Source organism: Medicago sativa, chromosome 5 (assembly GCF_051527215.1).
Source record: "Medicago sativa cultivar Bolivia chromosome 5, Bolivia_mono, whole genome shotgun sequence".
Classification (NCBI taxonomy): Eukaryota; Viridiplantae; Streptophyta; class Magnoliopsida; order Fabales; family Fabaceae; genus Medicago; species Medicago sativa.
In genome coordinates this window covers 19,038,783-19,054,667 of record NC_140753.1, presented here as the reverse complement: position 1 = coordinate 19,054,667, position 15,885 = coordinate 19,038,783, and the positions used below count along the sequence as shown (strand labels likewise).

Genomic DNA, 15,885 nt, shown 5'->3' with positions numbered 1-15,885 from the left:
TTCGACCTAGTGGTATTTTTTTTTACTGTTTCTATTATTTTGGCAACTAGTATAAATGCATGCAATATTATCGAATCGATTGAACTGAAATGATTAACGAGTTTAAGAGAAACGTTTTAGAGTATACAAATTCAATTTTGTATAAAACAATTTTTGATCAGATGTTATTTATCTTTAGATTAAGGTTGGATTACCGTAACTTATTTATCTGGAATCAAAGGATTAAAAGAAAAATGTGCATGCAATCCTATTTAAGGAATATGCTTCCTTCTTCGGGAAAAATACTATTAAAAAATTCTGGAAGGATCGAGTAATAATAATACAACTTTCTTTGTTGTTGGGTTGAAAAAACTAATCATACGAATGGGCGCAATTGTGAACCATTTGATTTGATAGGTGCTGACCAATACTTAAAAATTGAGCAAACAGTAGCCATTTTGGTCACATGTGAGGCTCTTTCACTATCGAAAATTCAATCCCATTTCTAACGTATTAAGTTCACTGTCTAAAAAAAAAGTTCACTGTCTAAAAACAAATTTGATGATTGATAAAAGAAATACTTAAAAGATGTGTTTGCATTCGATCCATTCTTATATTACAGTGATAAGTTATCATCTCACACATTTAATGATCTTACCCATTAAAAATTGTTACAAATTTCAATGACAATATACTTTTTTTACTTTTTAATAATAAAAGTTTAAGATTTTTCTTGTCCTCACGACTAAGACATGTTGACTTGATTGATGTTGATTAGATCAACACATCATCCGTAAAGGTAATAAAGATTGTATATCTCTAAGTTCAATGGCAATATACTTTTTTTACTTTTTAATAATAAAAGTTTAAGATTTTTCTCCTCCTCACGACTAAGACATGTTGACTTGATTGATGTTGATTAGATCAACACATCATCCGTAAAGGCAATAAAGATTGTATATCTCTAAGAAGTATTAGTCGTCACATTAGAGTTAAGACAATTTTAAGTATTAGTCGGTAGGAAAATTTGTCTTAATTACTTACAAGATATTTATATTTTTACGGTTTTAGTTTAGGGGTTTGCTAGAACACACCCACTAATTTTTATGTGGGAGTGTTTTAGCAAAGCTACACCTTAGGGTGTAATTAACCACTTTTTAGTTATTTACTTGCTAAAACACTCCCACATAAAAACTAGTGGGTGTGTTCTAGCAAATGCCTATAGGATTTGCTAGAACACACCCACTTGTTATTGTTAGAAGGTGTGTTATAGCAACATACACCTTAGGGTGTATTTAACCACTTTTTAGTTATTTACTTGCTAAAACACTCCCACATAAAAACTAGTGGGTGTGTTCTAGCAAACCCCTTTAGTTTATATGAATATCTTGTAAGAATATATTGTAAATGATTATCATCATTAGATTTGACTTACTTGCAAAGTCATGAGTTCAACTCCACTTTTGATAAATAATATGTGTATTTTATTAGAGTAATGCTATATATCTAGAGAGGCAGCATCATGAAATTATCCAGAATAACCAATCACAATTCATAGCAGAGCGGAATACATGGGAGGATGGCGTAAAACATCAAAAATCAATAAATAATTGTGCAATAATTAAGACATGCAAATTCGCTTTGCTTTAGTATTTTCCTTTTTATTAAGGTTCCTTAAATTTTAAACTTTTTGTAATAAAAGAAAAATGAGTGTATAGTATTAGTGTGTAGAAAAACATGCCTTAATTAGATATGTATATTTACAATTTTAGTTTAGATGAGCTTAAGCCTAAAGTATAGTGCACGACCATTCAAATGACCGTCTCTTTTCTTCCACAAATAAAGTGCTATTCATTTCAGAATCAGTTGTTTTTTTTTCTTCTTTTATATGTTGATTTTGGACATAATCTCTTATCCATCAACATCCTATCACAACTCTAGGATAGTGTAAAGCTAGGTAGTAGGTATACGACTTATGTTAGATATTTGTATGAAAACTCATGGACGTATGGTGGAAATCTTTAGTCCAGTTAATGTCAAATGTACTATTAAGCAATGCGTGCTGGTATAATCTTTTGAAAATAAAATAGTGTTAGGAAAACTGTTTCTATTAAGAAAACCACTCAAGCAAAAAAATAAGTTATATATTCAAATTGCTTTTATATATATCTAATAACCGTCTTTAAGGATAGCTCCAAATTTTCACCTTGCATCCACTGTCAAATTTATGAAACATCTTCTAGTAAAACAAAATACTGATGAAGTTGGATCCCCTGTATTTTGGAAATTGAAATGGTAAATAGGTTGGATTCTGAAAACTATTAGAAAAAACAAAAAGTATAAACTATAAAGCGAGTGTTTGTTTCCGCAGAGGAATGTAGCCAAACGTGTTTTATTTTAAAGCTACACTTTTTAACTTCTTCATTTTCACGGTAGAAAGCAAGTTGGATGCATCGATGGATAGACGTGAAACCAAACAAACTATTAGCAAATAAAATAAAGATTTGTAGTGCATATACCATTTTCATGATAGAAAGCAAGTTGGATGCGTCGATGGATAGACGTGGACCCAAACACGCTTTTAGCAAATAAAAGAAAGATTCATAGGTGCATATAATCGAATTGCATGTTTGGTTCCACTTCTAGAGCGTCTACGATTGATTTTAGATATGTAGAATTAATTTTGACATGTTTGGTTTCTCTCAGATAGAATTGATTCTACCTCCATAATTGATTATAATTGAAACTATGATTTATAACTTTTCATTCTATAATTGATTTCATGCACTAATTTATAGTTCAACTTAATTTTACATAAATGTATCTAAACACAAATCAATAATCAATTTTACCCAAAATCAATTCTACATAATCAAATGAATTCTATCAAAATCAACTTTACCCACCGCACAACCAATCACACGCAAAATCATATCATTTCATTCATGTCTTTAAGGTAAGATGGTCGTTGGATCAAAATCAATTTCAAGCATAATATTCTAGATTTAGAAAATCACTTGTTTTATGCATCCAATGTCAATGAAACAGACACTAATATACTAACTGCACAATGCATGAAATTGCGACACCGCGCTAGCCAAACCTAGATAAGGGTGGGTAGGTAGTGAGCAAATTTGAGAATAAAGTTGTGTCAGATAACTTTGGTTTGGTGTATGTTAAAAGTCATATTCATATATGTATGGAGCACTTACCCTGACACACAGTGTGGACAAGGGAATTTCTTAAAATTTGAGAAGGGAACCTTGTTTGTTCCACCTCAGTTTCTACCAATTAGTTTTGGTATAGTTTTCCTTCCATTTGAGGCATCTAGTTAAAAATGGCCCATACAATACAAAATTCCAATTCATCCACCCACAATTATATTACTTTATGACACCATATGGTTTATTTATCTACAAGGTCTGGTCACATGCCATGATGATATATTGATGCCTCGTTTAATTTTGCAAGTGCATATATATTTATGTGGGCCTCATTTTCTCTCTTAATCGATGCATGGATTTTTATCAAAAGAGCTGGCAATAGAGGGTTTTTCAAGATTATATATATAATATAAATATACCAATATTGTTGATGGACCTTTAGATTGTCACTGTTTAGGGATACTGTTAGTGTCAACGTCTCCATGCTTATTGAAGGTTCTTGAATTTTTGGATTGGAACGTATGAGGATGGATTTTTGTTAAGGAACATATACCCTGACAGAGACAATTATATGGAAGGGACTAATTGCACTGCTTCATTACAAATAAAACTAATTGCATTGCTTTTGGTTACTCATAAATTTATAATCCAGATTTAAAGCTATTTCCACCTCATTGATTTTTATGTTCAAATTCCTTTAATCTTTAACTCAAATAAATCCCTTTACTTCACATTGTTCTTCTTCTTTTTTTGAAAAATTCCTTATTAAAAATTTATTTTGACCGTGAGTGATCTGTAACATAAAGAGATAAAAAGAAAAGATGGAAAAAAATAATATATTTTTCATGAGTGATTTGAAGGAAAAGGAAGAAAATAATGTATGCATATGTTATGGAATATGTATTGAATATTAGTACTATACATTCATTTGTTAATGAATGTATAGGCTAAGATTGTTGTCAATAATTTCAATCAAAAAAATCTGTATGGATTTTATACAACAGGTTAATTACTTTATTGTTAAATGTGTAGCATATATTAATTAATGTATTTTGCTAATAAGTGTTTTAACAAATCAAAAGGGTACAATATTACTTTTTTTTTGAAGGAAAAGGGTACAATATTACTTGATAGTTGATATATAGTTATTCAGTATGTGTTCACAATATTTTTTCCTTTTCACTAAAATTCCTTCTTCCAAAAAACATAGCACGTGAAGAGTACTAAGTACTAACCCTCACGATAAGAAATGTTGAAGATTGCAACATGGCCCCATTTGTGATCACTGATCAGCCAATTGGGGCATTGTGTTTGATACAAGTTGCCAACTTGTGCATTAAAGAAAGGCAAAAAACTTTGAAGATTGAAAGCGACAATGACAAATAGAAACAACAAAGACTAGCTTTAGAGGAAACAAATGCTCATATGCTTGTGTGTCAAAAGAATCTTTTTCCAATTTCAAGCATTCCTTTTTCTTTTCATTTTGCTACTTCATTATTGGTCATACTCTTGGGGACTAAAGTAGTGGCCACAATCATACATAAAAGGCCCTCTTTAAACCATTGAAATGAAAATGTTGGGGCTAAAATATGAAAAATGAAAAGGTCCAATCATTTTTCATTACTGTTATTTTGATGCCCCCACTTCCCCTATCCATCATTCTTTTACCAAATTGAGAATGGCTTTTACCAAATTGAGAATGGTGCGCATATCAAAAGAACTTTTCAAGTGTTTCTAGTAATTTGTTGATAAGCTAACCACCATGGCCACCACTAGGCACTTGCTATAACTCCATTAATCAGATAGTTGTAATCTCAAATGCTCATTCGATTCTAAAATAGGATGCTTTGGCTTTAGGGGGGCCATTCCCCAAAATTCAACCTTATTGTATGATCAATATGTTGATGGAGGCTTGTCCTTTAATGTGAATATAATGAATGCTTGTTTTGACTTGCATCTAAAGTAATATCAGATCGATATTTAGAATCTGTTTCTTTCAAATTATTTGTAACTTTTTTTTAATAAAAATATAATGAAAACAATAGTACAAATGTGATATATTTTAATTAACTCACTTTTGCAAAAAAGAAAATACACTTATAAAAAAAAAAAGAACAGGAATGCCTTCATCTGGGCTTCCTGGACCATCCTCATTGCTTGGATTAGCGAGCTATCTATGGTAGGACCTCGCCATTTTAAATAGTGAGGTTAGCCCATTATTATTTTTTCATTGGGGTAAGAAAAATTAAAAAAATTAAACTAAAATTGATAATCCTATATACAATGTTCCACAAATCGAGTGTTAACTCGCTGAGTTTACCGAGTTTACGTTTTTAGGTGCCAAAATCGTGTTAACTCGGAGGTAAACTCGATTTCTGATAGTTTGACGAGTTTGACTCGAGTTAACTCGGTCAAACTCGGTAAACTCGTGTAAACTCGACCGAGTTTACGTCTAAAAAAATTAAGGAAATTGGGCCATTTTTTTGACTCATTTCATTTCAAAGCCCAATTCCTTTTCTTCAAGTCCAAAGACTGAATAGTTTCCGTTGCATGTAACGTTTCTTTTTCTTCTCTGTGTTCTCAAACCATGAACAGGGGAGCACATACCAGTTAGGGTTATAATAGTGGAAGGAAAACTATTCCTTCGACACCGGTGATTGCGACGCCGGTGGTGGAACTTATAATTTTGCAAGTTTATTTTGTATTTTGATGTTTAGTTAAACATAATGCTTTATTATGGTGGTTGAAAACCTTTATAATTTAGTCATATTTTGCACTATTGGACTATTTACAATATTATACTCCCTCCGGTCCTATTTATAAGAGAAATTTTGGTCAACAAAAGTTAATGTATCTAGTTAAAAAATTGGACCAAATACATTCACTTTTGTTGACCCAAATTTCTCTTATAAATAGGATCGGAGGGAGTATTAGTTTATATATGTCATGTAAATAATAAAAAAAAATTAATTTTAATTTTAAGCAAACTCGTACGAGTTCTCGAGTCGAGTTTACCTAGACAAAACGAGTTGAGGTAAACTCTCGAGTTGTAAAACTTTGCCTGTATAAATAGATGACTTAGGAGAATTCACAATTTTTCATCTATTCTTCTTACAATTTCTATCATGTCTTTTCCACTGCCCACCAAAGTTAAATTCGAGCATATAAAGAAACCATTTCAAATGTATATAACTCCAAGAAAGATGTTGCTTGGGTTGAAGAAGTAACTAACTCACTTTTTTTACATAGTTCGTCACACGCTTGCGTCCCCATCGTCGACCTTCGTCATACACTTGTGTCCATTTTTCTTTGGGTAAATTGTCGACCCAATTTAAAGCATATTGGGCATTAGCAGAGCAAGAAAGTTTACTTAGCAGGGGCATCATATATATAAATTTGTAACAAAGAATGCATCAGATTGAAATCGTAAAATTAAAATTTAAAATAATGCAATTTTAGATTATATATATAAATATATATCAAGTAAAAAAATTAATCTAATTCTCCAATCTCATCTCTTTTTTCTTCTGAAATGGGATATTAAAAAATCAATGTCTATATTGTGTGTATGTGTCAAGATGTTGGACATGTAATCCCTATGAAATGGGAGATTAACATGAGTTTGTTGTATTTTAAACAACATGAAGCATAAGCAAGAGGTATCATAGTTGTGATTTATCTACATCAATTCGAATTCACATTAAGGTTGGTTGATTAAGGAATATGTTAGCTGCCGTTTTGTTTGTCTATGTTCATGAGGGTTTGGAAGATGAAAGCATTTGCTATTAAAATTATTTTTTTCACAAAAGTTTGTGCATGCAGATGCCACACACAAGGCTCTACCTGCCTCCGCCCTTGCTACTGAGTTTTCACTCAAATTTCTTTTCTCCAGTAGTTGAATGAGGGTATGTTCATTGCATATCATGGATTGTAAAATAAACATTAGATATGTTAGGAAAATAATATGAAGAAATTATTGTAATAGGAATGAGATTGCTACCCATGTTGACAACTTTTTTCTGATGCTTTCCATCCTTGATCGCTCTCATAAAGTTAAGTGACATGTGTTAGACACAATACACATGAGATGTTGGAGGATTGTGCCAACCATTATGTGGATCAGTCCAAAAGCGAAGGAAAATATATTGTTGATCTCATCATGCGCAACAATCGACAATTGGGTCTAATCTTGTCATATAACTAGGTTCCGTCAACTTGGACAAATATTTTTCCGAATATAAAATCATGGATGCATGGACGGAAATCTTAGAAGAGGCGATGAAATATAATGCATCCATCTACCTGATTGCCATCAACTTATGATTAAAACGTCTCCATTTCCACGATGTTTCTTGGAAGATATATTTGCATAACCATCAACCACCGTGGAAGATCATAATAAGATTTCTTCGCGTTCCTATAGACAGCTTCAATCTCTTTGTTATTTTTGATATCCATGCCTTTTTGTATGCAGTGTAATTGAATTTATCTTGAATGTGTGCAATTACAACATTCACTTTGACCAACATATCAATATGTAGAAGTGTCTCTTAAGAGTTGTAACTCATTGTTTCTAAACTTAAGAGTTGTAACTTTTTATGAATTCATTTTAAATTGTGAAAACATGTATCTTACTAAGGCTCCGTTTGTTTTGATTTTTTTTTGAAAAAAAAAAAAAATCCATTTTTTGATCTAAAAAAATCACTTTTTTATTTTTGTAGTGTTTGTTTTAGATTTTAAAAAAAAATCATTTTGTCAAAAAAAATATTTTTAGCCTCAAAATGAAAAGTTATTTCAAGTAGATTTTCCAAAATCTATTTTTTCTAAACAGAAGGAAATCAAGCATAAGAACTTCAAATCTTAAAAAAAAAAAAAGATTTTTATGATAATAAATAAACAGAAATAACTCTACATAATTAAAGAAATGATTCTTTTATCTCAAAATCTATTTTTTTTAAAGTTGAAACAAACACACCCTAAGTTTCCTTATGATGAATCGTTCGTAAGAGTCTGATTAATAGTGGGAATTTTTTTTATCTCGAAAAATCGAAGCATTAACAAAAATAATAATAATTCTCTAAGACTTGGATTGAGTGTCATGTTCAATAGTGTTTATTTCCTCTACATAATTAAAACAATTGCAGCACCCCACAATTTCCTCCTCTATAAAACAAAAGATGTAGAACAGAATTTATTTTACGAAATAAATAACACTATCATAAAATAAACTGGTAGGAAAAATAAAAAAAAAAGTTGGGGTGAGAGAGGCTCGAACTCTCGACCTCAGGATTACTCAGAAGCTATGAGACCTACGCGCTAGCCAACTGCGCCACCACCCCGTTGTGGTAATTATCGGACATAATTTATTATTTATTATTCATTACATTGGTGATTTCATTTGTTGCAAGAATAAACGTTGCTGTGACTGTTTCTGTTTATGTTTATTTGCAGCTCCAAGGAATCTAGGAAAACACCAACGTCAGCTCTCTTTCAATTCAACTCACTTTCCTCTCTCATCTCTAACATGGTTGGATCTGCACCCTCCAACTCCAAGGTAAACCCAACAACACAACACTCTTTTCTTCTGCATTTCAATTCAACATAGTATCTATCTATCTATCTTTTTGTTTCATAACATAACCCTTTCTTGTTTCAATCAAGTTCTTATTTTACTTGCTTTAATTAGTTTTTAGTTGTGGGTGTTGTCACTGAATTGGTTGGATTTGCATGGTTAATTTTATGATCAGGGTGTTTGTCATGTTCTACTTCTTGTTGATTGCTTATTGAAATGTAAAGTGTGCATTTTGTTTAGATTCCATAGAGTTAGCCCTCCAGGTGTATCCTAATTGGCACCAACCTTCTGCGAGCTGTAAAACACCAGACACGACATTGACACATCTGACACACTAGAAAACATTTTTTAAAAAATAAAATAATTGTATGTAATGTAACTGACTGCATGTTTTTATTTCGTGTTGGTGTTGAACATCAGACACGTCTTTAATGTGAAGTGTCTGTGCTACAGAGTCCGGGAGAGGGATTACGTTATCCAAATCCCACTTACACTTACGTTATTTGGCTTTGTTTGATCCTTCTCGCTAGACAAGCTGGTCGTGTTGTTGCATGTTGTCTATGGAAGTGGAACCTCTAGTGTTTTGAAATTTAGGTGACATTCTTATAAGTTGTAATACAATTTTATGTAATTTCTTAACAAAAGAATAAGGTCATCTGAAATTTCGCTAAGAGAATACGAGTGTTAATAAAGGCAGATAACGGGTTTTAGGGGCCAGATGAAAATTCGTTTTATAAATATGGTATTGTAGCCTATGGCAGAAATGTGGCAGATATAGTAGGTGTTGTGGCTAATGTCAGCTGGTACAGAATCGTCAACGCCATAATGTCATGGCGTCTCTATGGCAGAATTTTGACAGCACTAGAGGATCCATTCTCATATCCACTACTCATGATAAAATGTTTCTTTTATTACCGCAGCAAGTTATTAGACAAAACTTTATTGTCACTTTAATACTATTTACTTCAAATATAGTGGTGGAGCCGTTTCATCTCTTTTGTTAATGAGTGTTTACCGTCATTAAATAAATTACAAGACAAGAAAGTTATGTCACTTTATTTCTGTTTATTTCATACATAGTTTCTGGAGTCGTTTTACAGTTTTTCAAAGAGTGTTTATTGCTCTTAATGAGATTTGATACTTTGGTGTAATATAATTTCCTTTTACAAACATTGGGGTACAAGTTTTGAAATGCTCAAGGGGTAAGAATTTGTTAAGCTTTTTAAGGACTACTTTTGACATATTTCTAGTTGTCGTGAGATCTTAACTCATGCCCTGTTGCCTAGGTTTGGACATATGTAGTACATACAAATGTCGGTGGTTGAATAACAAGCATAGGATAAACACTGATACCAAGCTAGAATTTGGGACAGACTTAACTCATTCCCAAGAGCTAGCCCCAGGAGTGATGGTCACCAAGCTTTATAAGGACTAGTTTGGTCGAATCTTATAATCACCAAGCTAGAATATGAAAAGGGATCCACATCAATCCATAGGTAACCAAAGTATCTCTTATAATCTATGAAGCATAGACACAAATATGGACATGAGACACAACATAGGCACACACACACCAACACAAGCAATGTTTAAACTGTAGGAAACTACAACACTACACACACTTGCATAGATAAATATACGAGCATATTATTTTAGAGCATATGGCTGTATTGTCAAGTTTATCTCCTCTCACTTTATCACTTGATGCCCCCTAAAAGGAGTGTTCTAGAGACCCTTTTTTTTTCCCTTTTCATTTTTATGTTTTGACTTTTTTTTTTAATATATTTGAAGTTGGGTATTCTAGAAGTTATTTGAATACAACAGGAAAGTTTTTTCTATTGAGTATAGGTACTTGGTGTGCCAGACCATAGTTGAGTATCCAAGTCGTGCTAATTCGATAAAAAATAATTTTTTGACCGAATAATTAGTGAGGATTGTTGGACAGTTGTTGTATGGGTGAGAACGTTAGAAACATATCTTTGACACTACGCTTCGTAACTTATATTGACTCAGCCAATCCTGCCTCTTTGAGCTAATTTTGCAGTTATTTGCAGTTATGTTAGACCTTGTGTATTCTTTGATTATAATATGAGCTTTTGTTAGTATTTTAAATTTGCCATAATTACATTTGAAGTTCTAATTCGGACCTAGCCATCAAGATGAAGATACAAGAGTTATTTTCACATTATTTCTTCAATGTATTAATCAAACTCATTTAGTTGTGTAGGTTTCCTTGCCTTTTTAGGCCTATTGACTGAAGCCTATAAGGCTTGTTTGTAGTACAATTTGAAACCAACCTTTGAATGCGTTTGCAATTTTCAATCATAGAACAAGTTAATCCAATGATTCATCTTACCGAGAGCATCAATCTCTTGTAGCAATTCGTCTTTGTGATCTTATTATCATTCATGCAATGAATGCGGTGATATTCTTCACCGTCTCAGTCTAATTCTACTCGCATGTTTCTTTTACCTTTCTCATAATTTTTGCATCCAATCTTAATCTTTCCATCATTTTCTATTTTCTTTTCAAGAATTACACTTGGTTCAAGATCCTTGTACACTGCGTATCAATTGAGATTCGCATTAAGTTCTTAATCAGTTATAACTTATTGACCATCCTTATCTAACTTGATTAGTGCAGATGATATCCCTACTCTGAAAATGGAAAACAGGCAAAGTTCTTCTGGTACACAAGACAATTCTATGATGAAATCCATTGACCAAAGAGCACATTCTAGTAAAGGGCGTGGTGACTTATTGACTCGACGTCTGAAGAATCGAGAGAGACAGCGTAGATATAGAGCTCGCAAGCGTCGAGAAGCTGGAACCACAAACTCCTTTGTTGTAGAACAGGCAGCAGCAGTCCAAGTAGAGTTACAACCGAACGGAAATTACAACAATTTTGTGACACGCATATATTGTAATCGAGATTGGAAAAAGGATGCAAGGCGAGCTCATATCGTGAAGCATCAAGAGATGAACGGGTTTATTGATCATTCTTCGACACTAACTAATGTGCCCATTATGACATGCTTAGGCATCGGTAATAAGTCAGAAACAACGCTAGATAGGGAAATTCAATCCGGATCTTCTAGTGTTGTTTATAATGAAACGCCTAGGACTGTGCTGGGTCGTAGAGATTGGAAAGCAGATGCCAGAAGAAAGAAAAACTAGTGATTTTTTTCCCTTTCATTTCTTGTTTTAAAGAGTACTTTTACTAGTGAAATTTCTGTTGTATAATAAAATTCATATAGTATAAAGAATCCTGGAACCTGGTACATCATTTGTCCAGCTTTGAAATTATGAGCACCAAGTAAAAATGTGTTTCTTTCTCATTTTCTGCTTAAACATTTCAGAATTAATTGAAGAGATGATGATAATTTCAGTCTACATTGAGAGATACATGCTTATTTTCCAAATAATTATATAATGCACCATTTTGAACAAGTCAAACTTGTGCAGTAACATCACTTTATTCCTATGGATCTTGTTCACATTTATCAAAATATAAGGTCAAATTTCCCTTTCTGTGGGGATTATATTTATTGAGTTATCTTAATGGGATAGATATACTTCATCTTACCAATTGGAAAAAGTTCCAAAGTGTACATCTTTCTTCAGAAAGCTAGAGTGAAGTACTTTTTTCCACCATCTCTAATTATTGAACGGATTTTACCAATTTGAAAACCCATACATGAAGCACAATTTATGTAACTCTTGCTAACTTCTTCAGAAATGTCATTTTTATTACTCTACATATTTTCATCTTAATGAACAATATTTGCTTCTAAATTATCATCATATTTTTTCATTTCCTTCATTAGTTTCCTTTTTGTTAAAGATGCAAATATCTTTTCCACTAATGTAACAATAAAAAATGAAAATCTTAAATTAATCAACAAAACAAATAAATGGAATATCAATCAAGTGCAATATTAATCAATTGACAACATGATTTCTATCTAATTGTACAAAAAACAACAAATATACAAATTATTCACTACTGTAATTGAATTGAATATTGAAAGAGGTTTTCTATTTTCTGTATTTCTTTTTATCTTTTACCTTTTATTTTAAAAACCCAGAGATAGCAATCAACAAAGTGAAATGTGTGACATTGAACACGTGCACAAATTTTTTATTTTAATATTACAAACATTCCTACTGCAGTTCGTGAATGTAGTCTCTCGTGTCATATTTTTATTTGATTACAAATATATTTATCAATATTAGTAACCAAATAAAACATTGATAAATATTTGGTTACAAACATTGCTACAAATACAATGATGCTATATGGGATGAGAGACTACTTGAACGAATTGCAGGAACACGTTCAATCACATGCAATATACCTTTAAAGCTTAATACACCTAAATTTTCACATATGATATCACAATGTACAGAAAGATCTATAATAAAATTAAATAAATTTTATAAACTGAACCATGAATTACAAAGAATCTGAAGGGAAAAAAACTAAAAATCGTAAAGGGTTAGCGGCGCAGCTTGTTGTCCCCGCTTGGCTTCCATTAAAATGTAATATGTGAATAAATTCATATTCTATGATGGCATTGGTTTTTGTAAAGAATGTAAATTATAAATAGCACAAAAAAAGCGCTTGTGTATCGTACGAGCGCATGAAACACCATGTTTATAATGTACATTAACTCTAACCCCCCACCCCTTCCCCAATTTTTACATTAATTTCCACCACAGTCAAAGTATCACAATTCAGAAAAACCAATGTGATAATAATGTTCGTTGATCTAATCATCTCAATGGCAAGTCACACCTTGGTCTTGTTGTTCATCCAAATTCTCAAAACTCCAATCTCTTCTCATTCCACTACTCCTCACCAATTTCGGTTCAGCCATGTCCGAAAAAGGAATATTTCCGGTACTATGATTGCGACGATGATTCGCCTTAAGCTTGGACGCAGCCCCACCTTTGGTCATTTCTTTGTTGGGCGGAGGGATATTCCCCGACCAAGTTCTTTCGACTTTCTTGCGATTTCCCCTATATTCATTTTCTTTTTCTTTGAATAATTCTCTAAATGAGTCTGTCCTTTGTAGAACTTGGCTGCAGGTAAGGCAACTGAGACTCATTTTGTTTCTTGTGTCCCAAGTAACCAAACCCTCCTATCTCCTTAGGTTGGTGGGTTTGAAGTGGGAAAGGGAATGTGTTTATATAAATTATTAAAGCAAAGGGGTTGAAGTTGGACAAAACATGATAAGGATGCAAGAGAGGTTTTGAAAATGAAACTAATCATTAACAACTTGTTTCCATGTTTGGAGTTGGGTATGAATATCTACTAATCCGTAAACATAGCATAGCCATTCACTTATTATTTGTTTTTTTAATTATTTATAAATAGCTTAACCAATTTATTTTTTGTGGGATGATTTTGGTTTATTTTAACCTAAATTGGGCATCGTTTATTTGCTAGTCTGGCTCTTTCTATTTTAGCCACTTATATACTTAACAGCAAATTTTTTTGAGAGGAATTGACAACTTGTTTCTTTAAAAGAAAAAAAAATTAACAACAACTCACCTATAAACTTCTGTAAAAAAAAAAAAGTCAACTATAAATTTATATTGGCTCAAGTATTTTTTTTCCTACAACATACTTTTTTTTTTAATTTTGCTCCTTTTAATTATTTATTTCGAAATAGTCTCTAGAATACACATTTTTTATACTTGGTTCGTTTAAATAAAAATAAAAAATAGAACAATTTTTCATTTTAGTATGTGACCGGCTGCTCTTTGGAACATAATTGAAATGAGAGTGAGATGAGAATCAAAATTAAGGGTGTGATAAGAAATTAAGAACCTCATAAACATAACCCACTTGGATTGGCCTGGTGGTAGAATTCTGCTCTTTACCCAAACAGTTTTGCTCAGTCCCAAAGCAAAATACATATATACCCTTACGCATGTTAACTCACGTAGTGTGAGTTAACTTGCGCTAGTTATAACTTTAACGCAACTTAAGTTGCGCAACGTTACTTTAGTCAGTTAACAGCAACACAGAACCTCCATTCCTCCATTTCTCAACTTTTCAAAAAAGAAATTTTCATTTAGGTATGACTTAAGTTGCGCTAGTTATGACTTTTTGGATATATGTAGTATTTTTCTCGACTTTTTGGTATTTACATTTAGGTCTAGCAGCTGGTTGTATGATATTTACATTTGTGCGGTTGCGCCTCTTTATGACATTTGCGTTAATTTTCGTTAAAATTGCATTTCTAAATTATTATTGAATGAATGCATGTTCTCTAAATTATGAGTTTTGGTTGAATCAATGAATGCATGTATTGTAAACAGGGAATGAAGGAACAAGACAGTAGCTAGTGCCACTGCCATTCTGTTCTGGTGCCACTGCCAGTCTGTTATGGTACGAGCAGTGCACCAGCAGCAGCGTGAGTTAACTCACGCTTGAGTTAAAGCTTGCGTGAGTTAAGTCACGCTACAGATCCTAGTCATGGGGCATGCTCTGAACCAGTGTTTACACTAGCGTGACTAAAGACACGCTACATGACTTAAGTCACGTGATATTTTGTACTAGCGTAACTTAAGTCACGCTACTTGACGTAAGTTACGTACAGTTTGTACTGGCGCATGTTAAGTTGCGTAGGGGTATATATGTATTTTACTTTGGGACTGAGCAAAACTGTTTGGGTAAAGAGCAGAATTCCTGGTGGTATTGACTTGAGATCTGGAGGTGTGCTCCTCCTCAAGGTTTCAAGTTCGATTCTTGAACTTAACTTCTGAAATATTAAAAAATTTAAAAAAAAAACAAAAAAAAAATTTATGGCATTGAAATTCTAGAATACTTATTTATGCATTTTAGATCAATAGTATGGAATTAAATTCTGGAATGCATAGGGAACATTTATGTATTCCAAAAATTAATTTGTAGACAAATATAAAAGCAGTACAAAAACATACTTTCAAAAAAAAAGGTATTTAAAATATGCTTACATGGAAGGGGATGCATTAGAAAACACACAGGGTGCAAATAAGAGCTAACATAAAATTGGCCCAACTAGTAGGTCATTATAATCAGCCCGAATAATTAATGGCTTCGTCCTCATTGTTAATTGCTAAATAAAGATATGTTTATACTCCTGCTATCGGTTCTCTCACCCCCCACAAATTTTTCAAA

The 15,885-nt window shown here is 32.4% G+C and overlaps 2 protein-coding genes and 1 non-coding gene across 6 annotated transcripts; 1 reads left to right on the top strand and 2 right to left on the bottom strand.

The window, feature by feature from the left end:
- Nucleotides 1–8,397: 8,397 nt before the first annotated feature.
- TRNAM-CAU (transfer RNA methionine (anticodon CAU)) lies at nucleotides 8,398–8,482 on the bottom strand. The gene is given in 2 exon segments: nucleotides 8,398–8,433; nucleotides 8,445–8,482. It is a non-coding gene; the product is annotated as a tRNA-Met (tRNA).
- LOC146920781 (FAM50A-like protein) lies at nucleotides 8,439–12,107 on the top strand. 4 transcript variants are annotated; one of them, XM_085714222.1, is made up of 3 exons: nucleotides 8,439–8,697; nucleotides 10,002–10,211; nucleotides 11,354–12,107. In XM_085714222.1, the coding sequence occupies exon 3, from the start codon at nucleotides 11,379–11,381 to the stop codon at nucleotides 11,889–11,891; it is 513 nt and encodes a 170-aa protein (XP_085570348.1). In that variant the 5' UTR covers nucleotides 8,439–8,697; nucleotides 10,002–10,211; nucleotides 11,354–11,378; the 3' UTR covers nucleotides 11,892–12,107. The 4 variants fall into 4 exon arrangements, with proteins under 4 accessions (XP_085570348.1, XP_085570349.1, XP_085570346.1 ...); XM_085714220.1 differs by having other exon boundaries at nucleotides 8,443–8,697; nucleotides 11,359–12,107; XM_085714223.1 differs by lacking the exon at nucleotides 10,002–10,211 and having other exon boundaries at nucleotides 8,440–8,697.
- A 1,023-nt stretch (nucleotides 12,108–13,130) lies between these two features.
- On the bottom strand, nucleotides 13,131–13,975 carry LOC146920780 (uncharacterized). The gene has a single exon (XM_085714224.1). The coding sequence runs from the start codon at nucleotides 13,823–13,825 to the stop codon at nucleotides 13,496–13,498; it is 330 nt and encodes a 109-aa protein (XP_085570350.1). The 5' UTR covers nucleotides 13,826–13,975; the 3' UTR covers nucleotides 13,131–13,495.
- Nucleotides 13,976–15,885: the final 1,910 nt, after the last annotated feature.